The sequence below is a fragment of the Cebus imitator genome, unplaced genomic scaffold (assembly GCF_001604975.1).
Source record: "Cebus imitator isolate Cc_AM_T3 unplaced genomic scaffold, Cebus_imitator-1.0 Scaffold103, whole genome shotgun sequence".
NCBI lineage: Eukaryota > Metazoa > Chordata > Mammalia > Primates > Cebidae > Cebus > Cebus imitator.
Window position 1 is genome coordinate 2,749,915 of NW_016107418.1, and position 25,355 is coordinate 2,775,269.

General features: G+C 46.3%; 1 protein-coding gene across 2 annotated transcripts in view; it reads left to right on the forward strand.

The window, feature by feature from the left end:
* Positions 1 to 11,305: 11,305 nt before the first annotated feature.
* Positions 11,306 to 25,355, forward strand: part of FLT1 (fms related receptor tyrosine kinase 1) — a 197,116-nt gene continuing 183,066 nt past the window's right edge. Inside the window, exons 1-2 of one of the 2 annotated variants that reach the window (XM_017537494.2) lie at positions 11,306 to 11,489; positions 11,524 to 11,672. In XM_017537494.2, coding sequence (XP_017392983.1) covers positions 11,609 to 11,672 — 64 coding nt within the window. In that variant the 5' untranslated portion in view covers positions 11,306 to 11,489; positions 11,524 to 11,608. Of the gene's footprint in view, positions 11,490 to 11,523; positions 11,673 to 25,355 lie in introns of those variants that run through there. The other variant, XM_017537496.2, reaches the window with a different exon arrangement.

Genomic DNA, 25,355 nt, shown 5'->3' on the forward strand with positions numbered 1-25,355 from the left:
GCCTGCCCTTGGCTCTGAGCTGGGTGAGTTTCCTGACTTCTTAATATACTTTCCTCCTGGGGTTCTTTATCTCCTTCCTTTGTTGCCCAAGTCTTAATTTTAGTGTCAGGGGATCAGACTAACAGCCTGAAAGTTTCCTTCCAGGACCCAGAGGAATCTCTTAAGCTAAAGGTACTCTTGGTGGCTTGTTACAACTTTCTAATTTTTAGGTGTGGTCAGGCTCTTTGGATCATCTCACACTATTAAGGATTAAAAAATATATACCATAGAGGACAAAAAATACATGTTTAAGTGACTTGGCTGGGCATGGTGACACCTGTTATCTCAGCAAGTTGGGAGGCTTAGACAGGAGGATCGCCTGAGGCCAGGAGCTTGAGACCAGCCTAGGCAACATAATGAGACCCCACCTCTAAGAAAAATAAAAAAATTAGCTTGGTGTGGTGGCATGCACCTGTAGTTCCAGCAACTCTGGAGGCTGAAGCAGGAGGATCGCCTGAGCCCTGAAGTGTGAGGATGCAGTGAGCTATGATTGTACCACTGTACTCCAGCCTATGCGACAGGGCAAGGCCCTGTCTCTAAAATATAAATAAATAGTAAGTGACTCTTCGTTTGCAAGACCTGGCACTGTGGCTATAGAAAAAAAGCAATTACTTTAATATTTGAGGCTTTTTTATTTGTAAGAAACAAGTTATTGGGGCTTTTCTAAACTGAAACTGTATTTTCAGTGGTTGTTAATTATAAATGCTGTTCTTCCTAGATACTGAAATCACAGGATTCCTACCTTTTCCACTATCATTTAAAAAAAAAAAAAAGGCCGGGCGCGGTGGCTCAAGCCTGTAATCCCAGCACTTTGGGAGGCCGAGGCTGGTGGATTACAAGGTCAAGAGATCGAGACCATCCTGGTCAACACGGTAAAACCCCATCTCTACTAAAACTACAAAAACTTAGCTGGGCATGGTGGTGCGTGCCTGTAATCCCAGCTACTCGGGAGGCTGAGGCAGGAGAATTGCCTGAACCCAGGAGGCGGAGGCTGCGGTGAGCCAAGATCGTGCCATTGCACTCCAGCCTGGGTAACAAGAGCGAAACTCCATCCCCCCCCCAAAAAAAAAAAAAGCGGGGTAGCATTTTAAGTGCAAAATACAAAATAAACCAAGACAAAAGTGAGCTTGGCTTACCCACCCAGGCAGGGTGGCTTGGTGGCCGAAAAAGGCCTAGGCAGGCCAGCAGCCTGTCAGCTTCCACCTCCTCCACATTTTTACTGAAGCCTCTACCTGTAGATTCTTCCTGGTTCTGGAGCTCAACCGGCTTGTGCAGTTTGATGGAAAAGGGACAGGTGGGGCTCAAGACAGAAGCAGGAGGAGAACCTCGGGTGGGCTCTGACGGGGCGTGCCACCTCTGCTGTTGTGTTGTCTGAGCCTTTAGGGAGGTCCTGATAACGGTTCCAACTATCCCGGGGATGCTGATGGAAGCTCAGGGAAGCAGGTGTCCACATGTGTGAAAACCCACCAGGCATCATGGAGCCCCGAAGACCAGTCCCCAGTGGCAGGAGTGATTGCTGGACTACCCAAGGAGGGGAGCTGTCAGGACAAGAGGACAGAGAGGTCATCGCCAACATGAGCTCCTCCCTCCGAGGCCAACCTTGGCAGATCAAGGTTTTTGTTTTATTTAAGGACTCAGCGAGGTTCTTACATAGAGCTAAGCATCTTATGCTAGGACTTTGGCAGCAGAGGCTGGTAGAGAGACGAGATGAGCAACTTGACTGGGGCAGGTCAGAGAAGCAAGGGAGCAGGGAACAAGACAGCAATGAGCAGCCTCGCAGTCCAGCAGCTACCTAGGGGCAGAGTCCCATAAACAGGCATCTGAGGGCTTCCAGTCTGGAGGATGGGGCTGGCACCCAGAGGCTGGCTCTAAGCGTCAGGGGGCACTTGAAGTCAGACAGGAGGCAGGGTCTCAAACGATGCCTAAGGGAAAGAAAGCGTTCAGTCTTGAGTAAAAGGCTGGCAAATGTACATGTGTGCTGGCGCCCATCCAAGCCCCAATCCCATCAGAGACCTGGAATTTGAGGGCCAAAGTACAGCTAACCCATGGGGATAAGTACTGGAGGATTAGTCAGGCAGCGTGCAGAGGGCGTATGGCAAACGTGACTCACGTAATCGTACTTAACACGTATCCAGTGCTTAGTTTGGTCCAGACACTATTGTAAAATGCTTTTCTGGATTCTTCCTTTAATCTTCACAACAACCCTACTATTCTATCATGATCCCTGCCTTGGAGATCAAGAGACTGGAGCCCAGAGATGCTAGATGGCTTGCACAAGGTCAGATACCCTGCAGTAGGCAGAGTCAAGATTCGAACCCCCCGCAGGCTGGCCTAGGAGTTGTGCACAGAACCACTTTGGCAGTAAAATTTCTTTGCTCTCTCCTCTGTTTTTTGTTGCTTTCTGGGTGCAAACAACCCTGGGCCCAAAGGTGGCAATCTTGACCTGAATAAGGTCTGAGCAGGCAAATCCTTCCCGCCTTTCACTGACTGATGAGATCATCTTACAGGGACCCAGAAAACAAAGCAATGGGTCTGTAGCCTCTCTCCTTCTGTGAAGACACCAGCAGGATATGGGGATTGTGTAGGGAGAAACTCTCAGCCAGTCTGAGAAGGTCAAGGGTTACCCCTACATTCTGATTCAGGTGTGACTTTGGCCAAGTACATCACCTCGCTGCCTCTTTCCTTAAAGCAAGATCAGGTGATAGGACTAGATCTATAAGGTCCACTTGCACGCTAAGATTTTATGATTTGGTGTTTATCTCCGCCAATCAGTTTTCTTTTTTGTTTTTTTTTTTGTTTTGTTTTTTGTTTTTTTGAGATGGAGTTTCGCTCTCGTTGCCCAGGCTGGAGTGCAATGGCGCGATCTCGGCTCACTGCAACCTCTGCCTCCTGGGTTCAGGCAATTCTCCTGCCTCAGCCTCCTGAGTAGCTGGGATTACAGGCATGCGCCACCATGCCCAGCTGATTTTTTGTATTTTTAGTAGAGACGGGGTTTCACCATGTTGACCAGGATGGTCTCGATCTCTTGACCTCGTGATCCACCCGCCTCGGCCTCCCAAAGTGCTGGGATTACAGGCGTGAGCCACCGCGCCTGGCCACCAATCAGTTTTCTGAATTTCTCTCCTTTTCCAATCATGGGGACTTTTCCATAAGTTCTAGAAAAAAAAAATGACTAATGGTCTTGCGATATTCTCTTCCTATGCCTAAAATTGCCTAGAATGCTTGCCAACAAATCCTGTTTGTTTTGCTTTGTTTTACAAACATAGTTTTAAAGTCCTTTTTAATAATGTCATTAAATGATGAAGTATGGGTTTTTATCCTCCCACCGCAAATTTCATTTTCTCTACTTAATGATCTCCAGGCATAATTTTCAAATAAATAGCATGGAGAAGAAAAGGGATTTTAAAAGGAATTTATTTAATTTTCAACAAATACAATGAAAAAGAAAAATTATTTATTTCCCTCCTCTCCATCATATAGATAGTAATTTTCTTTTTCTTTTTCTTTTTCTTTTTTTTAAGTGGAGTTTCACTCTTATTGCCCAGGCTGGAGTGCAATGGCGCGATCTCAGCTCACCACAACCTCCAACTCCCAGATTCAAGTGATTCTCCTGCCTCAGCCTTCCAAATAGCTGAGATTACAGGCGCGCACCGCCATGCCTAGCTAATTTTTGTATTTTTAGTAGAGACAAGGTTTCACCATATTAGTCAGACTGGTCTTGAACTCCTGACCTCAGGTGATCCACCTGCGTCGGCCTCCCAAAGTACTGGGATTATAGGTGTGAGCCAGCACACCTGGCCAGTAATTTTCTTGATTTTTCCTTTTAAAGGTTTTCCTGTTCTTTTCCTTCTGCTGCATTTTTGGTCTTGTTTTTACTTCTCCACGCCACTTCTTTCTGCAGCAGGACTTTCCGTGTGAACTGGATTTGTAGCACTAGGATTTGTTTCCCCTGTGATTGCTTTACACCTCGTCATGCCTCTTCATCAGACTCACACTGGATTTGCTAGAAACTCACGGGGAGGACATATGTCCTCCTATCAATGAAACCAAAGCTCTGGTCAACAGGTTACATTCATTGTCCCTCTTTTCTCTGTAGCCTCAGGCTGAGATCCTAAAATTCACTTTGGACCAATAATTTGCATTTTCAATTTCAGGCTTAGAAAAGAAAATTAAGTTTTGTTGTGAAAAAATTATAAACATATACATAAGAGGAAAAAATGTGCATAAATTATGTATGTTTCAATATTATCAATACATGACCTGTCATGTTTCATCTTTACTCCTCTTGGATAATTGATGTATAGGAAATGTACATATTTTTGTGGTACATGTGATAATTTAATACATTCATGCAATTTGTAAAGATCAAATCAGTGTAATTTTGAAGCAAATCTCAGTCATTTTATCACTTTATCTGTGACTACTTCAGCATGTGAAGAAAGGGGATTTTATTTAAATAACAAACTATTATTTGACTGCGTTTCAAATTTTAGCAAGAAAACCCACGCTGGTAGTATAACTGGAGCTTACTTTTATGAGTTATTATTTTTTCAACAGAAAAATGTAAAGCCAGTTACGATATGCAGTTCTTCCCTCCACAGTAGGGTTGGTTGAGCTTGGGGATCTAACTTTCTTACAAATGCCAGGCTTGCCTCTAGGAGGGCAACTGAGTGTGCTTCTGCCGGCCTGGCTGACCGCTGGGGAGGTGGCCTGAGGTCCAGGGCAGAGTGTGGCTGGCCGCTCCGTGACTGCTGCCACTGCTCATGACAAGTGCATCCAGGAGGAGCCTGGAAGAGACGCAGGAAGGAAAGGGCCGGTCTTCCACAGAAGTTGCCAGCAGATCTGCCCTGAGGGTGTGTCTGGAGTTCAGGAACTTTTGAAGAAGGAAGGCTAACGCTGCAGTACTCAGCTAGTCACCCCTCCTTACCCAGAGGTGGAAATTAAACTGCCTAGTCAGAGCCTCGCCATTAAAGAAAACTCAGACGATCTATCTCAAATATATGCCATATTTTTCTTATATAGATATGACATATATGTTACATGTAAAATTATAGCATATATATGACATGTGAAGTCAGGATCTAGCACTTGAAGTCAGGATATAGCACTGTCTGTTGAGTTTCTACTTCCTTAAAATGTTTAGACTGACTATCCAGTTGCCTTTTTAAAAAAATATTTATTTGTTTATTATTTATTTATTTATTTATGTATTTTTAGAGGCAGGGTCTTGCTGTGTTGCCCAGGCTGGGCTTGGATTCCCGGGCTCAAGCAATCCTGCCACCTAGGCCTCTCAAGTAGCTGGGACTACAGGCACACGCCACCATGCCCAGCTCGCCATCCCTTTAAACTCTGCCTTGGCTCCAGCCTGAAAATAAAGTCGGTTGCTTTCAATTGCCCACTCACCCCCACATGTCTAAAACTAAGTCTTCTTACCTCCTCTCCAGCAACTTCCCACAACATCCCCATCAGGCAATGCCTGGCTTCCTTAGGGTCTTCCTGGGAACCCTGACATTCTCCTGGGCTCTTCCCTCTCCCTCACCTCAACTCCAGATTTATTACATTGCTTCCCCGAACTACTAATCAGAACCACCCTGCACACTCCCCTTCCCCTCTTGGTACCAGCCCTATTCTATCTCCCCTGAATAGATTTACTTGTTTCTTCATGAATTTATGTAATAGTTGATTAATTTCCTTCTAGTCTCATTCCCTTGTAACCCACTATTGGCCAGTCTAAGCATCCTAAAGCCACCCTTTCCTGTACTGACAAAATGAAACACATGTGAGTATCTAGCAAGCATTCAGGCCTCAACCTTACCTGCACAAACTCAGCCTCCTTGTTCCCAACACCTCCACCCCTCACCGGCCTCTCCCATCATTGACTGGTTTTGTTCCCTTCTCCGCCCTTCCAGAATGCCTTCTCTTCTGTGCTAATATAAACCTGTTACTACCTTCACAGCCATTTCTACGTTCCAAGCCATTTCCCAATATTGTAACTAAGGATTCCTTTTAGCACTCATAATTGTATCTTGCCTTTAATTGCCTTAGACATGTTTCCCAATATTTCATGGAAGCCTGGCCTTCTCCAATAGAGTACTAGGTTTTCTGGAGCAATAATTATCTATCCTATGTTACTATTTTCAGCCAGACTAGCATGGCATTCTGTATGGGGTATGTCCTCAAAAAATATTTACTGAATGAAAGAGTACGTTTCCTGGATCACGCACCATGACATGAGCCATTTCCTTTGAAGGCTCTGCCAAGTCACTGCTGGACGAAACTGGTAGGGTTTTCAGTAAAGCAGGGATATTCACGAGTGTGCGTGTGCGTGTGCACATCTGACTAAAAACATTCCAGTGTCAAATTAAGATTATTTTGGAATTATTTACAATGCAGAAACTGGAATGTCTAGCAAGAGGATAATAGTTTGTGGCTATTAGCTACAACAGTTATGAAGGCTCTATAGAAACACGGAAAGATAAAAGCTGTCTGTATGGAAAGGGCTTGAATGAAATATACCAGTGATCACAGTGGCTCCGTTGAGATGATGGAATTATGACTCATCCTCCGGACCTTCTCAACTTTTAATCCTTCTAAAATGTTATATTTAATGACTACGAGTGTATTAAAAGTAATAAAACAGGAAAAAGAGTAAGGGGGAAAGTCAGTGGCTAGCAGTTCAGTGCTGAGATACAATTGACCTTAGGCAAGATGGTTAGTGGTACTGATTAGAGGACATTCCTAGAGATTTCTCTAGACCACTTTTCCTTTAGGTCTTCTTTGCTTGTCTGATTTGCCCTTTCCCCTGTCCCATGCTTCTCTAACCCAGTCTGGGCTTTATTTTTTTTTCCTGTCAACTTTTCTAGCATGCCTTCAATAAAACCTACCTGTCTTCTTTTCTCTTGCTAGGACCATCAATTATTCCCAAATAATGACATGGTAAATGTGAATGAGTTAATATGCAGCCCCTTTGGTGAACATACAGCTAGAGGTAATGACACAAAAGAGTAATTTGAGTTCTTCCTTGGTTTATTCAACCTCCACAGATCTCTACTTTCATTCATTCATTCATTCATTCATTCATTCAGTCAGTCAGTCACTCACTCATTCGCTCACTCAGCTTTGTCCTTGTCAATGATTTTGATGATCACCCAAAAGGCACGTTTACCATATTTGTGGATCATTAGAATCAGGAGCTATAGAAAGTCCACCGGATGGCACAATCAGAGACCAGAAAGACTTCCACCGGCCACAAAGACAGACCAAAACAAACAAGAGGCTTAAACAGAGCACACACAGGGTCTGCAGCCTGAGTCAGCCCAAGCCGCAGCCAGACAGCCGCTCTCCTGAGAAAGCCTCGGGGCTTGAATCCAGAGTAAGTTCCGGGAGAGTCCAAGGTATGAAGGTGCTAGCAGAAAAGTCTTCTTTGATCTTAGGTCCCATGAGCAGAAGCAGGGTATCTCTGTAGCCGCCCCTGGGAGGAGCAGGAGGAGCAGGAGGAGCAGGAGTCCAGCGCTGGGAGGCAGAGCCTCAGAAAGCAGGCAGAGCCCCGAGTAAAGCCAATGGCGATCTTACCAACAGCCGCAGCGCGCACCCTTGAGAGGGAGCAGGTAGTCAGGAGCAGACAGGAGCTTGAGCAGCAGGAATAGGGGGAACCAGCGAGCCCAGGCCAGCGGCCCCTGAGATGCCACCAGGGCAGTGCCGCCCCACTCTCAGTGGCACTGTCCTCATCTCCAGGAGGGGCTGTCCCATGCTTCCTTCTCCACGCTGCTCTTCCCACCCGAAAGATTTTCCTTCCTCACTGCCGCTAGGCCTTCCCACAGGCTTTTCGCTCTGCCTGAAAGCAAAACTACCTGTAGGAGGAGGGAAATGATACTTGTGCTGCATTTTCAATCCCGAGTGTGTCACTTACAGGGACACCGATTTGCTGGAGCCTTCTAAGCAGAGAAGGATGAAGTTTCTGGAGTGTGTCAGCTGAAGAGTGACCAAAGGGACACGGATGTTGAGGCTGGAGACAAGATGCCCTCGGCACAGGAGGTGTTTTTAAGTGTTCAATAAATTTTCATGTGGAGAAATTGGAGCACAAGAGGAATTCCACCAATTGACCCAATAGATGCGTTGAATGGCTTTTAAAACCAGTACCAGATGTTTAAGTTCTTTGAAAATGGGGGAATTTCAGCCACAGTGGTAGCTTCCCATAACAAGACTTTGGAGCCAATGGCATTATCAGCATCTGATAAATAAAATCATACATGTGCCTGCCTGGTGAACTCTGCAGAACTTCTTAGCAGAGATTTGGGAGTCTGCTTTTTAGACCAAGGAGCCTGAACTGTCCAGAGAATATGTGCTGTGAAGCTTTGTGAAATATAACACAGAAGGGTTTTATGAAAGCATTTGGTTCTTGTATTCAACCATACATATTTGCATTGCACAGAGTATAGCCATAAAGTATATTTTTCCTTTTGTATCAAGCTACCTAACCCAAGCGGGAAAGAAATCCCTGCCTGATCCTCAGTGACTGTAGGTGATCAGCTCCATGCTTGGTCTTTGGAGGAAGATGAGAGCCCAAGCTCCCTCCTGTCTCTCACACTGGTGCTCCAACACTCTTATTCAGTCTTGAATATTAAAGCTGATGGATTTAGCAACTGTGTGCTTCTGAATAGGGGTGAGAAAGAAACCTCAAGAGAATGTTTGTAGCTGATAACAAGAGAGAGTGTCTGGTTTTGCTAACCAAACAGGAGATGAAATGTTCTTTTGTATGTGAGCAGGAAGCAAGCAGATTGTCTACTTCAATAGCTTTTTATACCCACCAGCCGTGTTGAATTCGATCTTCTCCATCAGTATTATCTATAAAACCTCTTTCATTAGTCATTTAGTTAGGAGAGTGCTGTAGCCCATTCTCATGCAAAGGCATTATCTCTGGGGGAGAGGATTGGGAGCTATACCTTTATTCCCCATATCTAAGCTAAAATGAAATCAGGAACAAACCCTTGTGACAAGCTGTAGCATTTTTGAGTTCTTTGTGAGAAAGCTAATGCAACTATCAAAGAATTCATAGTCAATCAATTCCTAATCTAATGAAAGCCTGCAACTTTCAAAAGAATAGTTGGGAAATGTGGAAGCCCACTCTTACTGCAGCATGGTTTTCATATAAATCTTAGATTCAACCGTGACTCTATTAACCTTAAATAATTGAGCAACATATTAGTATCACTGATTAGCACCTTAGATTATAAAGACCATTTCAGCGCTCTGTCAAATACCTATTCTGGCTTCACAGATTCAATGTAGATTCATTGCTGTCAGCAGGTTTGGAAAGTGTTGTCTCTGTGAGTTTTAAAAAAAAAATTAAAATAGCATTTGAAAAAATGTATTAGTAAATTAAACTTTTGTACATGGTACTATGGACCACTTTCCCCCAGGGTCAAGTAAGTGTCTCTCCTGAGAAGCTCCTTCCTTGGGTTTTCCCTGCCAATAAATGTGCTTTTTCTTCTCTGAGCCGATGGAAGACTCAGCACCCCTCCAGCACTGGAATGCAGGTTCTGAGCTGCATCTTCTTCACGCGTCCAACCTCCTTACCACAGTCCAAGCCCTATAGAAGGCAAAGATCGTGGCTTTCCACCAGTGTTTTCAGCCCTAACCCAATGCCTGGCCCCTGTTGAATGCTGCAGGACAATGCTGACACTTTCTGCTTGAAAAAGGGTGTAGGAGTGACAAGCAGCTCTCAGGTGAGACCAGCAGACACTGTGGCTCTGCATGTATGTCCCAGGCTGTGTCCTGGGGTGGGAGACTTGTAGGGAGAGTGATCAGCTGTCAGCTTCCAGCTGTTCTGCAGAATGATCCTGTGGGTTTTAGAGGACCCAGGTGTGCCAGAGGCAGAGAAAGGCGCCAGGGAGAGTGGTGAGGAGCACTGGAAAAATAGAGCTGGTGAAGCCAGCAGGCAAGCAATGGCTCCGGCAGTTTTCCTTGCCTCTGAACCAGAAGGGATCCAGGGACAGTTAGTGGCTCAGGTCCTGCGGCTCCAGGTGCCCAGACGTGCATTTCCTGTGTGGAGTGGCCGGGGCCTCTCCTTGGTGTGCAGCCCAGAAATGTGGCAACTTCGGGTTGCCCAACCTCCCCAGTCGGGGAGGTAGTCCAGTCCTTCAGGAAGAGTCGCTGGCTCTGTTCAGGAGCCATCACAGTCCTTGGTATTATGTCCCTCTGACGGGTTCTAATAGGACTATTTTTCAAGCCTGCGGTATTTACAGAGACAAGACTGGGCTGTTCCATGCAGCTCAGGACGATTTCAGCCTTTGAGGTAATGGAGACATAATGGAGGAACAACGTGGAATTAGTGTCATAGCAAATGATCTAGTGCCTCAAGTTAATTTCACCCGGTTGTGGTCAAAGAGTCACTCATCTTGAGTAGCAAGCTGCCACCAGAAAGATTTCTTTTTCGAGCATTTAGAAAATAAAGTTCAAGTGCTCTGCGCTTCCAAGTTGCAGGAGCAGTTTCACGCCTCAGCTTTTTAAAGGTATCATGATGTTATTCCTTGTTTTGCTTCTAGGAAGCAGAGGATTGAGGAAATGACTTGGGCGGATGCATCAATGCGGCCGAAAAAGACACGGACACGCTCCCCTGGGACCTGAACCGCTTCGCAGTCTTCCCAGAGGTGCCAGGCAAGCGTCAGGTCCCCTCAGGCGCTCCAGGTCCAGCGCCTTGCGCCGAGGGTCTCTGGCACCTTTCTAGACTTCTCGGGACAGTCTGACGCGTCAGGGGAGGCAGGACAACGCAGGAAGAGCAGGCAAAGGGAGACAGCCGTACTGCGCCTCAGTCCCCGGTGCCAAGAACACCGTCGCGGAGGCGCGGCCAGCTTCCCTTGGATCGGACTTTCCGCCCCGAGGTCCTGGCGGCGGAGCTTCAGCCGTGTCCCTTCCCCAGTTTCTGGCGGCCCCCAGAGCTGAGTAAGCCGGGTGGAGGGAGTCTGCAAGGATTTCCTGAGCGCGATGGGCAGGAGGAGGGGCGAGGGCAAGAGGGCGCGGAGCAAAGACCCTGAACCTGCCGGGGCCGCGCTCCCGGGCCGGCGTCGCCAGCACCTCCCCACGCGCGCTCGGCCCCGGGCCACCCGCCCTCGTCGGCCCCCGCCCCTCTCCGTAGCCGCAGGCAAGAGAGCCTGGGAGGAAGAAGAGGGTAGGTGGGGAGGCGGATGAGGGGTGGGGGACCCCTTGACGTCACCAGAAGGAGGTGCCGGGGTAGGAAGTGGGCTGGGGAAATATAAATCGCCCCCGCCCTCCGCTACTCTTCATCGAGGTCCGCGGGAGGCTCGGAGCGCGCCAGGCGGACACTCCTCTCGGCTCCTCCCCGGCAGCGGCGGCGGCTCGGAGCGGGCTCCGGGGATCGGGCACAGCAGCCAGCGGGCGCCTGGCGGCGAGGATTACCCGGGGAAGTGGTTGTCTCCTGGCTGGAGCCGCGAGACGGGCGCTCGGGGCGCGGAGCCCGCGGCGGCGGAGCGCTAGAAGACCGACTCGGGCGGCCGGGTCGTTGGCCGCGGGGAGCGCGGGCACCGAGCGAGCAGGCCGCGTCGCGCTCACCATGGTCAGCTGCTGGGACACCGGGGTCCTGTTGTGCGCGCTGCTCTGCTGTCTGCTTCTCACAGGTGAGGCGCAGCCGGGGGCCGGGGCCCGAAGCGGGCTCCGATGGGGCGGCCAGAGGGCAGAGCCTCCGAGGCCGGGGCGGGGTGCACGCGGGGAGACCAGGCTGCAGCCCGAGAAGGCGGCTACGGCAAGAACCTGGGACTCTAGTTGCAGCGGGCACGCCTGGGGCCGCTGCGCTGTTTCCTCCGAGGGAGCGCCTCGGGGAGTGGCTGGCCTGGACCCGCGAGCATCAGCGCTCAGACCGGGTCCGCGTTGGGGCTGCCCGTTTGCGACAGGGTAGCTGATCCCTTATCCGGCTCTCGGGTGGGATCTCACTGTCGAGGCTCCGGGCAGTGGGAGCAGCACGCACCCGGACCTGCCTGGCACCCAGAGCCTGCTTCCAGGCGGCCTGGCGTGGATCCGCGGGGTCCCTGGCAGCCGGGAGCAGAGGCTCCTGAACGCCTGCCAGGCTGCCCGGGGCTGGGCTGAGGCCGGGGCGTTGGTGATACTGTGCACTGGCCGCGACCTCGCGCCACGAAAGGGAAGGAGGAGAGCTGATTTGAAGGGGACCGCGTGCCTGCGGGGAGCAGGAGGATCTCAGGAGAGGGCCAGCGCTGGCATCCCAGGACCCTCTTGGGTTTCCAAGCCGGACTGTCCGGGGGAACGCTCGGCTAGCGCCACTTCTCCCCGCCGCGCGCGGACCGCGGGGCCACAGTGCGTTGCGCGCAGCCACCCGGGTGGGGCCTCTGCCTGGAGCAGCGGGGTGCACCGTCCAGCCTGGGTCGCCGACGTCAGTGACCCTGACGGACGAGGACAGCCAAGGGCCCAAATACCGTTAAGTTACTGACTTGTAAGCCTAGCCTTTAAAATCCGAGCGAAGAGAGGGCGGGCGATTTGGACCAAACGACGCGGTTTGAGCAAATCGGTGAGGTCCGCCCGCCACCTAAGTCAGCCTTTCCGGGTTGTTGGGGAGACTGGCGGTTGGAACCTTCAGGGGCCGGGGGTTTTACCAGCAGCTAGACCGCCGCCATCGATGGGTCAAAGCCCCAAGGAACTTAAGGGTTCGGACTCGCCGTCTCTGCTCAGTGGAGCTGAGTGGCGGAGCCTTGTGCCCCGTTCCCCTATGCGCAGAGACCCAGATTTCGGAATGCCTTTCTTTTAAGCATCGTGGAGAAAAGGTAAAATATGAAATAAAATACAGTCGTATAAAATAAGTCATTGCAATTATTCCCGGGAAAAAAAGTCAATAAGATGAGCCATTAAAACAAAACAAAAAGCTTGTCAAACCCCGAAAGCAGCAATAATTAAATATTCTTTCTCAGTGGGAAGACTAACTAGACCATCAGTTTCCAAGTAACAAGTAATAATTCCAGTTAGATTGGTGAAACTGCTAAACCCGGAGGCAGGGCAAAGTAGTAACTTCTGAGAACTCACTGTAGGTTGAGAAATTTGCTAACGTAACTATTCTAAATAAAATGTATTTTCTATTTCACAAATACATTTTTTTTGTTTTGAAAAGTAACTTGTATTAAAACATAATTGCTTGGAGACTGTAAATACCTCGCTCGACTATTATGTAAAGATAAATCTAGGTAAGTTACATGAACCCAAAAATATGGAGGGAAAAGTACATGGTTTATTAGATTTTCTGTTTCACACAGACATATCTTTATTTCAAAAACATGCTGACTTTAGTAAAACATCGTTTTGTTTGTAATTGGGAGCATCTTAGATCGGTGGAAACTTGACAGAAACGTGAGTGGAATTCTCTTGTGATTTTTCTTAGATTATAATTTACTTAAAGGGGGCAGCAGTTTTGGACTTGTGATTTGTTTTTAATTTGCACTTTTTTGGGAAGAAAGGACTAACATTGGCAAGGTGAGAACCTCTTTAACCTGACAGTTAACAGAGTGCCCTGTTAGCTCATGTTAGCTCAGTCTGCAGTACCGGCGCTTTTGAAAACCCATAGGTTTCTCTGGTTAACAAGCATCTCATGGTAAAACAATCAGCTACCACCCACTTTACAAATCGCAGCAGGGCTTTCGTGCTGAACTGAGGGGCTGGGTCTCTGCCAAGCAATGTCTAGTAAGGAGCCACATTTCTGCGCTGCAGAGTTCTCTTGCATCATTATGAACCGGGGTCTGCTCTCCTTCAAGTATTATGTAATCTGTGAATACTTATCAGCTTTAATATTGTGTGTGTGCATGCTCGGTGTGCACATGCATTGAGATGTAAAATAACCAGAGGCTCCGTATTATGAAAAGATAATGCTTTTCCCCTCTAAAGAGTTTATTTACCTCTTCCAGACCTTCCGGGAAATAAAAAGATAATAATTCAGATACTTTTAAGTCCTCTCCATTGCTTTCTCTATAAAGGATACCAGTCTTCTTTCTCCAGCTCTGAGTCTAATTTCTTACTTTTAAGGTATCATAAACTGGATGAAAGCTACAGATTTTTTTCTTTACCCTCATTTTTCTTGAGTTATTGAACAGCAAGTATTTACCATTTACTATAACTAAGTGGAAATACTGAAATTGTGAATTTTGTGAAGGGAGCCCACATTAATAATATTAAATCAAAGTGCACATGAAAATATACCTATTTCTAAATTGAATGTAATAAATCTCTTATAATAAAGTTATTTTTTGTAACAATTTTTGTTCCTTTCTCCAAGGTTTCATGCAGCTGCGCTTTTTTTGGTCTAAACTGCATATTTGAAACGTTAATTATTTAGGAGCTTTGGCAGTCTACATAGTTTTCCAACTGATGGATCATGCTGCAAATGAACTGTAGGTGACTACCTACTCCAGTTCCTCAAATATTTTTACTTTATATTTCAGCACTTTGATACATTTTTTTTTCTTTCCCTGTTGGAAATTCTATAATAAGTTCTCTGGTTTCTTTTCTAATGATCACCAAGTGGATACTTTGCTTTCCTATGTAAAATGAAGAAGTTAGAATAAGTGGTTGATTTCTAAGGCCCTTTTCTGACTCCAAAATTCAGCGAATGATTTCAAGAAATGGACTGAACACCATGTCTGTCTTTCTCTTCCCCACCTTATTTATATTTGTGTGTAGAATGGATGAGAAACCATATGATGCTGGGGCTGTGAGGACGAACTGGATTTCCCCTGCTAATCGCATTGAACTCTTTTTCTCTAGTAGTATGTACCTAAACAGCCAGTCGGTTTGGCCTTGAGTAGGCTGTTTTGCCAGAGATGGGCTGGTAGAGGATGCCTGAGTCAGCAGTCGTCTTTACCTTGGGCTTTTTTCACTAGCAGAATGTATAACTTTATAAAGTAGACTCTCCCTCAAAACTCTAGTTGCGTTAACTCTTCTAAGCATAGCAGTCATTTTAAACCCCTATTCACTTCTTGAATTTTTTAAAATTAACACATATTTGATTTAAAAAAATGGCTTGATTCTTTAAAAACAAGTTCTAGGTTTTAACAGGGATACTAAACCTTATTTAAAATTGAGCCTACTTTACATGACTTTTAAGAAACAAACCAAGTCATTACTTTATTCTTTCCAAAAACGGACATTTATGAATCTCCTTCAAATTTTTTTAATATGGAAGTTGAAAGTGATGTGTTACAAAAAAATGGTCTCATATTGACCAAAGTAATGTAATGTCCTCAAGGAAGATGATGCAGCCTGTTGCCATCTACACAGCAAAGTTATGGCTGATGTTTGACTTGGCTTGGGCAGTTGGGCAAGACAAGAACAAATAACAGAGTAAGTAGCTTCTGTAGTGCTTTAAACTGAGATGTGTATGTGGGTGGGCGTTAAGAATGGAGAGAAAGGCCGGGCGTGGTGGCTCAAGCCTGTAATCCCAGCACTTTGGGAGGCCGAGGCGGGTGGATCACGAGGTCAAGAGATCGAGACCATCCTGGTCAACATGGTGAAACCCCGTCTCTACTAAAACTACAAAAAATTAGCTGGGCATGGTGGCGCGTGCCTGTAGTCCCAGCTACTCAGGAGGCTGAGGCAGGAGAATTGCCTGAACCCAGGAGGCGGAGGTGGCAGTGAGCCGAGATCGCGCCATTGCACTCCAGCCTGGGTAACAAGACCGAAATTCCGTCTAAAAAAAAAAAAAAAAAAGGAGAGAAAGGGAGAGAAACCATCGTGGCACTCGAATGTTAAATACGAAGGCTGCTGGTGTTAGTAGAGACCAGGCATGTCCAGTTATTGGTTTGGTCACACAGTTAGGGGCATGTTGGGTATCAAGTAAAAATCATCATTTTTCAGTGCATTTGTCATTGCGGGTAGGGGAGGAAGGGCGTTTGAAATCATACCAGACTTTTTTTTTTAAGTAAAAATATATTACTGTGAGTAGTTAAAAGCATAGACCATCTGTTGCATTTGGTTTAAGCAATTTGGTAGAACTGAATAGTCCATTCTGCTCCACTAGCCTTCATCTACAGGAGAGGCTTGGAAGAAATGACAAGATCTCCTGCCAGATGCTTTCCAGGATCACTGGTGATTCTTTGCACTCTTGGGTGCTGTGGAAATTGCATGCTGCTGATTAAATTGCTGGATTTTATACCAGATTGAGGGAGGGGAAGGAAATGGGAGGAATGGGGTATTTGAGGGAGGGTTTAAAAAGAAAGCCTCTGACTTTGCACACGGGGCTGCTGGGGGGTTCATTAAGGAAACAGTTGCATTGAGTCTGCTGGAGATAGTGGACTAGATTTCCTGCATTGCCGCTGGGGCGGATGCGGGAAGATGTCAAGAATTCCTGGGGATTTCCCATCCGTCTTGGTAAAGCTGGATGCCTGAAAGCATTTTCTGATTGCTGCTCCTTTCCTCAATTTTGAGCTCTTTAAGGGACTTGATCTTGTCTCACAGACACACACACACACACACACACACACACACACACACACATTGTAAGAGTTAGATGGAACCTCATTGACCCAATCTATTCATGTCAGAGATGAGAAAACTGGCCCAGAGGAGGCCAGTGCTGTTTTTCAAGGTCAACAGGTGGCTAGTGGCAGGCCCAGGAACAGAAGCTGATGTTCATGCTACAGACAACATTTCTTCTTCACTGCTGTATTTCCGCTTTCCCAAACGGAAGACAGATGTTCAAATACTTATTGACTAACACTATTACAGTGCTAAAATTTCTTTATAAATGACGTGGGTTTTTTTGTTTTTTTTTTTTTTTTGAGATGGAGTTTTGCTCTTGTTGCCCAGGCTAGAGTGCAGTGGTCTGATCTGGGCTCACTGCAACCTCTGCCTCCCGGGGTTCAAGCGATTCTCCTGCCTCAGTCTCCCAAGTAGCTGGGATTACAGGTATGCACCACCACGCCTGGCTAATTTTGTATTTTTAGTAGAGACGGGGGTTTCTCCATGTTCGTCAGGCTGGTCTCAAACACCCGATCTCAGGTGATCTGCTGACCTCGGCCTCCCAAAGTGCTGGGATTACCGGCATGAGTCACCGCACCCAGCCATGACATCTTTTTAATATTACGTTTTCTTCTATTTTCTTAAAGCACATAAGGGGTTTAAACCAAGAATCAAAATGATGGCTGCTTAGTAGCACACCAAGAGATTTGGTGAGAAGATTAACTTCCATTACAAGCACTTGGCATCTTTTTTCTGAACAGCTGTGGCTTACATACTTGTGCCTTGTGGTACTAGCTTTGTCTTTTTTCACCACACACTCTGAGTTCCAGCCACGCAAACTCTACCCAGGTCAAACAAATGACTCCCCCTTCTCCAGAAGAGCCTTCACTTCCATCACTGTGTTCATGCTGCTCATCTGGCAGCAAGACTCTTCCCTTCCCTCTGTGCCTCCTCCTCCCCTACTTGCAAGATCCAGCCCCGTCATCACCATCTCCGGGAGCTCCTCCTTGTAGCTCTCAGATGGCACCTGCCATTTCTTCTGCTCTCCTGCAGCCTTGCGGTGTACCCCTCCTCTAGTAATTCCCACTTTGCATTCTTGGGATTTTATGTGTCTGTGTCCTTTCTCTTTGGGAGAGACCCCATGTCTTAGCTATCTTTAGACCCCTGGCACCTAATATAAAGCCTAGTACAGAGATTCTCAGTAAGTGTTGGAATGAATGAGTAAATGAATGAATATGTAGCCATGCTGTAATTTCAGAGAAGCAGTCTCAGATACACATTTATTCCTTGAATTTATTCCAATATACTAATGTGCTCCTGCCTGTTCATTTGGCCTCAGTGACAAGGGATTACTTAAAGTAACTGTTCTCGATAGATATTTGTTCCCTTCAGTGAGCAATCGAGATGCAGGAGATGGGCTATGATTTTTCTCTCTGAGAAACCATCTCATGTCCTCCCCTCCTGTGTGGGCACAATGCTTCACCGGGGCCTCTGAGCCACGAAAGCCAAGCCCTGGTCACTGCAGAAGTCCTGTCTTAGTCTCTGTTGGTGAGGTGCTAAGCACTTCAGCTTTGTCCTGCAGGATTTATACAATTTTTAGAGAGAACAGAGTTCTCAGATTTTAGGGTTTGACTTTCTTGCCCTCTCTTAGACTCAAACCCAAGTCCTTGGGTGCTGGGCTGAGACGCAAACCTGAACGACAGAGGTCTGGCCACAGTCAGAATCAACTCTTTTAATAGGGGCTTTGGTTACAGGACCACACTGGTCTGCCTAACTTCTGCTTTCTTTAGGATGGGGTCTCCTTAATGCTTCATGTAAATGGGTTCATGGCAGGACCTACCCTACTAGGTATGAGACACGTTCTTAAAAATTGGAATCCTATGGTTTGGGCTCAAGCTGGTGCGTCCCTGTCCTCACCTCCATCCTGGCCCACACTGCACATGCCCACACCATACTCCAAACATGCTTCTCACTGTGTGCTCCAAGGTCCAGCAACATCAGCATCCCCTGGGAACTTGATGACTCACAGCCTATACTTTAATAAAATTCCCACGTGTTTTTTTTTTTTTTTTTTTCATTAAAAATTGAGAAGCATTGATTTTAATAAAGGATTCAAAACTGGTTCTGGTGTCAAGGTCCATTCCTTTTTTTTTTTTTTTTAAGGCAGAGTCTCGCTCTGCCGCCCAGGCTGGACTGCAGTGGTACAATCCTGGCTCACTGCCACCTACACCTTCCAGATTCAAATCATTCTTGTGCCTCAGCCTCCCAAGTAGCTGGGATTACAGGCATGTGCCACCATGCCTGACCAATTTTTTGGTATTTTTTGTAGAGACAGAATTTCACCATGTTGGCCAGGCTGGTCTTGAACTCATGGCCTCCAGTGATCTACCTGCCTCGACCTCCCAAAGTGCTGAGATTACAGGCAGGAGCCATCGCACCTGGTCCCATTTCCTCTTCACTAACGCCCTAGTGATGAACTTCGACGTATGTGACTAAGGGGCTAGACCTGGGCCAGCCAGGAACCTCTCTCTTCTGGCTCCCACGATGGTCTTGTGCTGCCTTCTGCTGGGACATCTGTGTCCTCCTCCAAAATTCTTTACAAAACCTTGTATTTGGCTTAGACTCGTAATCAAAGTAAACAGAGGTTGTGGTCTTGAAGAATACCATGGTTAACCAAATCATGGGTGGTGAGATCAAGATCATTTTCTTGTTTGTTTGTTTCTTTTTGAGATGGAGTTTCACTTCTGTTGCCCAAGCTGGAGTGCAATGGCGTGGTCTCAGCTCACTGCAACCTCCGCCTCCTGGGTTCAAGCGGGTTCTCTTGCCTCAGTATAGCTGGGATTATAGGTGCTCACCACCATGCCCAGCTAATTTTTGCATTTTTAGTAGAGACGGGATTTTACCACGTTGGCCAGGCTGGTTTTGAACTCCTGATCTCAGGTGATCCGCTCGCCTCGGCCTCCCAAAGTGCTGGGATTACAAGTATGAGTCACCATACCCGGTCTAGATCAGGGTCTTGGAAAATATGAATTTGGTGAAAAATAGTAAAAATGTGATGAAATAGCCAGATTTTAACTGTAAAGTTCTACAAGGCTTTTGCTTCTAAAAGAAAACAGCCTGGTGGCAAAAGCCAGCCGTGGTTAAGTATCCTGCAGAATTTTTGGTTGTCAGGGAGGTGTCAGTGTCTCACTGCATTGTGCTGCCGTTGATCACACATTTCATGTGCCTCTTACTGGCTTGAAATTGAATGTATTTGCACTTAACGTTCTTCCTTGTCATTATTGCCAACCTTGACAAATGCTTTTACCTTTTCACAGATCATCACAGTGCTCGCAGGCACTTTTTCTCAGCCTGGTCTTCTCTCCTTCTATTTAATGGGTGGAGCACAAATGGATTTCCTCTCAAGCTACAGAACCACCCATGTAGTCTACCCAGGCAGAGCTACAACAGTTATCAGATTCTTTTGTTAAAAGAGGCCTGAAGTGAACCTAGCATAAATGAAAAGCCTTGGCTGTTATTATATACAAATATAAAACCACTTAAACTCAAGGCCACCTTTAGCAAAACCCTGATTAGGAATTAGTCTGCCAAGTGATTTCTGTGAAAGTCTTTGCCTCTCTCTAGGGCTGTGGCCCCCCGCCTGGGCTCTACATTAGGATAATCTGGGGAGCTTTAAAAAATCCTCGGGTCAGCCGGGCGCGGTGGCTCAAGCCTGTAATCCCAGCACTTTGGGAGGCCGAGGCGGGTGGATCACGAGGTCAAGAGATCGAGACCATCCTGGTCAACATGGTGAAACCCCGTCTCTACTAAAAATACAAAAATTAGCTGGGCATGGTGGTGCGTGCCTGTAATCCCAGCTACTCAGGAGGCTGAGGCAGGAGAATTGCCTGAACCCAGGAGGCGGAGGTTGCGGTGAGCCGAGTTCGCGCCATTGCACTCCAGCCTGGGTAACATGAGTGAAACTCCGTCTCAAAAAAAAAAAAAAAAAAATCCTCAGGTCTTGGCTGTACCCCTGACCAATTTAATCATGAGCTCTTGAGAGGGATCCAGGCATAGGTAATTTTAAAGCTCCTGGGTAATTCCAGTGGACAGCTGAGATTAAGAACCTCAAATTTCATCACACATCAGAATCACCTGGTGGGCTTGCAAAACTGGATGGCTGGGGCCCACCCCAGAGTTTCTCACTCAGGACGCCTGGGGTAGGGCCAAGAATCTGCTTTTCTAACAACTTCCCAGGGGATGCTGTTGTGCCGGGTCCAGAGACCACACTTTGAGAACCTCTGCCCTGTGGCTGGTTTGAGAGGCCTGGCCGCATGGGAGGCGCCTGTCCAGATGTAAATCTGTAAAAGGCACTAAATCATCACTAGACATACAACAAGGTGGAAGAAACTATTTACGAGAATTCCTGCCAGGAAGAGTATGTGTTAGTAGAGTGTGGCAGAAAGAATACTTAGGTCAAATGCCAGGGCATGGAATCCATGAGTCTAGATTAAATTGCCTTCTGAGGAGAGGGGGACTGTTTTGCTGAGTGAGGTATGTACTTCAAGGGCAGAAGTGAATTCCTGGTCTAGACTAATAGTAGTCCTCCTTCTCTGCCTTATGCCGTGGAGTGCTCAGTCTTTTCTCTATGTAAATGTTGACAAACACCATAGTATTGGCCTGTCCTGGGCACCCACATGCCTCAGGCCAGCCCTGCTTTTCTCCAGTATGCCCTGCAAAATTGCCTTTCCAGCCAAGCCTCCGTATCTGTATTTCTGGTGCTGGGACCAGTATGGCTCCTACTTGGGCAGCTGAATTCTATTTGTTGGGGCAGGGTGGCTTCCTGACTTTCATGATGTGCCAGGGTTCTGTCCCCACTGTTGTGAAAAGCTGCTGCTGGTTGGAGACAGAGCTGGGCTGTCATCGTGTGGAACCACAGACCTGGGACACTTCTTGTGAAACACCAAGAATCCAAGCTGCCTCCCCCTTCCTGGGGGCATCCACAGTAACCTGTAGGGCATTTAACTCCTAATAGTGTGTGAGCTTCACTTTGGCAGTCGTATTTTCAAATACAGAAAGAGCATGCCCTTGAACTACCACATAGTCACTGTTTCTACAGTGCTGAGGCACAATAGCCTTTTGATCTGCCGTCTATTACTACATTATAGGATGTGCTAAAACTTAGTCACCCAACACAACAATGCATTATGCTTCATGATTCTGTTAGACCTTTGGGCTAGGCTCAGCTGAGTGGTTTTCCTTCAGGGCTCTCCTGGGTCTCTCATGCATCTATAGTCCCTGGGATATCCACTCTGTCTTTGGTGCTGGGCCTCCCTCTCCATGAGATCTTTCCTCATTCAGTATCCTGGCTGGGGCTTCCTTACCTGGGGGTGGGGGGACAGCGGTGTTGCAAGACTGTAATGGTGGAAGTTGCAAGGCATATTAAGGCTTAGGCTTTGGAACTCCTGCAACACAGCTGGATCACATTCTGTTGGTCAAAGCAAGCCCAGCTCAGATTCGAGGGATGGAAAGCAGATGCCTGTCTGCGTGGGAGGAGCACAGCCTCGCAGCAGACCACACCACTGTTGAACACTTCATGTTTGCTTTTCAGTCTAGCTCTTAGGCTGCAGTTTGGCCAAGAAAATAACAGTAAATAACCTATAATAGTAAATAACAATAAATACTCCATAATGTCACAGTATCTGAGAGTTAAAAAAAAAAAACAAAACAAAAACAGGCCCCAGGCAAGAGCCTTCTATTCATAAGTCAAATTTTGTCTTGGGTATCCGCCGGCATGCTGGGCTGCGGCCTCTGATGACTGACATGACACCGGCAAGGGAGGACAGCTGACCCCAAGATTCTGAGCGCAGGCAGCTCTGCAGCTTCTTTGGATTCCTATCATAGAGGCCCTGATATAGTACCTTTTTCTGGAGGTGCAGCGACTACAGAGACAGATACGCTTTTGGGGAGTGAGGAAGGAGGCAGCCAAGTCCTACTGACTATCCCATCCATATATGTATTGGTTTACATATATTATTTTACTCAGTCAAGGTGCGGTCTCTTAACTATGCAAAAATTGACAGGTAAATTAAATACCTTCCCTAAGATCATAGCAGTGGTAAGTAAACCTGGAATTCTTTGACTCTGAGTCTGTCAGACTACAAACCTGACATGTAGGGATCCTCCTACCATGCCTTCGAGCCTAAATGAAAAGAGGAGAAGGAAAAAGCATCAAGGGGAGTGTGCTGGTCTCTCCCTTCTGCTATCCTTGGAGTTTGGCCATCTCCAAAGAATGTGAGAAGCCACTGCTACCCCAGCTTAAAGTGGCCCTGGGAGATTCCACTGCTGTGTGTGGCAGACACTGTTCACATCTCCAGTAAGACAGAATTTTAATCATGTGGGTTTTCTTATAGGCATTCAAGGACCTTGCAAAAAACTTAAAGTCAGAAAAGGAGCCCTAAAGCCATTACGGACATGGTTTTATGTCTAAACTGCCCTCCTAGATATGGCTTTAAACCAGTTCAGATGACAAAGAACAGCACGAGGCTGGCACTTTATTCGAGAAAAGCTCACATCAGGCAGGTCCTAGGAAAAAGCTGGGACTGCCCTCTCACAGATGGTTTTCAGGAATCCAATGTGGGCTCCCCTCTGCGCCTTTCAGATCCCAGCAAGCTCACAGCTTTTCCAGAATGAAATTAAAATACCTGAGGGAACAACCTGGAAGTGTGTTTGACCCTGAAGACAGATGCTACATGAATTGGATGGGGGAGGACATTAACTGTCCCCCGGGGAAAGAAAGGAATGCAAGTACTGAACATCTCAGCACAGGGCACCTTCTGCGTTAACTCAGTTAAGTCTCTTCCTAGCCATCCACCGTGCACACCTGTAACTTTGTTTTATGGATTGAAGCCCCAAGGCTGAGGAAACCCTGTTCCATTTATGGAACAGCCAAGCCAAGATTCAAACTTAAGTCTTTTTAATTTTGAAATCGGGGCTCTTTCCACCAACATTTGCTCAAGATATCTTGAATGATTAAATCTAGGAATTAAAGAAAAAAGGCAAGAGTTTTGTTTTCAGGGTTTAGAATAAAAAACTGTCATTTACAAGAAAAGACAACCATCCAAGAGCCTTTTTCTCAGACAAGTTTCTTCTCCAGTAAGACAGAATTTTAATCATGTGGGTTTTCTTTTAGGCATTCAAGGACCTTCCAAAAAGCTTAGTCAGAAAAGGAGCCCTAAAGCCATTACGGACATGATTTTATGTCTAAACTGCCCTCCTAGATATGGCTTTAAACCAGTTCAGATGACAAAGAACAGCACGAGGCTGGCACTTTGTTCTAGAAAAGCTCACATCAGGCCGGTCACTTTGATTTCCCTGTTTGATTGGCAGTCCTTGTACAGCCAGCAACACTGGCAACATTCCTTTCAGCCTGTAGCTCCTGTGTCTCTCCCTCCTTAGATCCTTCCTTTAAGATAGACCTACAAGAAGTCAAGAAGGAGGAAATAGTGTTTACCTTCTTCTTTCTTGACCTGTTCCTTGGAGAAGGACACTTTTTCAGCCAGAATACCATCATGTTATCAGAATCTGCGAAAAATCCTATCCTGCCACCTATAAAGTTTTATCTTTCACTCCAAAGAAAGAGCTGGAAAGTGTGGTCAAATGGATACATGCCTTAGATGGAGATTACGCGGAATGGTGTATATACTATGTAAAAATATACATGGTGTTTATGTATGTAAAAATCCGCTGCTGGATTTTTATGATTGTTTTCTTTCTCTAAGTTGGCATGAGAGAAACCAAAAATGTATGTAAACAGATGGAAAGGCAGGCATATGCTAGAGAGGACTGGAAACAAACAATTTTAAAAGGCAATGTAAACCCTGGCAACAGCATTGCATCTGTGATTAATGGTGTTGTTTCTTTTTGGGAAACGTTTAACTCTCTTTTTCCACTTAATGCCTCCTGCTGGATCAGATTTTTGTTCTCTGTTGTTCTTTGGAAATTTTTATGGCTTCAGAATCCTCTCCGTAAGAAATTCTGGTAGAACTAGAGAAAAAAATGTGTGGAAGTTGAGTAATTGCAGTACCCTGGAAAGGACTTTGGGTACCTGTAACTTCTTGAGGGTTAGGAAATATTTGACACATATTGTTGATGTACAGACTAATAAGTGGTTCAGCTACTCACGTTCCCATCCCATCCTCTGTCTTCAAAATTGGTCAATGAAAAATACCCTATCCAAAGTGTTTGCTACACAGAGTCACTTAGAAGGCAAATGGGAAATTTAGAAAACTAACAGGAATTAATTTTCAGGAATTTCTACTTCATTTAGCCTTTTGGGACTGACATCAAACTTGGTTCTATATCCAGATATATCTTTTCTTAGAGGAAGTAAAATCCTAAAATGTAGAAATAAAGTTTTCTTGGTTGTTGTTATTTCTTAAATATACAGTCCAAACAGATGAGTATGGATTACCTTGCTGGAGTAATTCATTCACCGTTTTGGGAGAATGTTAAATACAAATGTAGGAGAGGAGGTTTAAGAAATGTATAGCTTTTCAACGATTTGGAGGACTGTATTTTCTCCCGCAATTTCATGAGGAAAAACATAAGCTATATCAAATTTAATTCACCCGATGCTGATTTTATAGCCAGTCATCATTCTAGATTCATGCCCCAGGGTTGGGTTCAGGCATGTGTAGAAGACTTTTGTTTTGGCTGGGTGCGGTGGCTCACGCCTGTAATCCCAGCACTTTGGGAGGCTAAGGTGGGCAGATCACAAGGTCAAAAGATCGAGACCATCCTGGCCAACATAGTGAAACCCTGTCTCTACTAAAAAATACAAAAATTAGCTGGGCGTGGTGGCATGTGCCTGT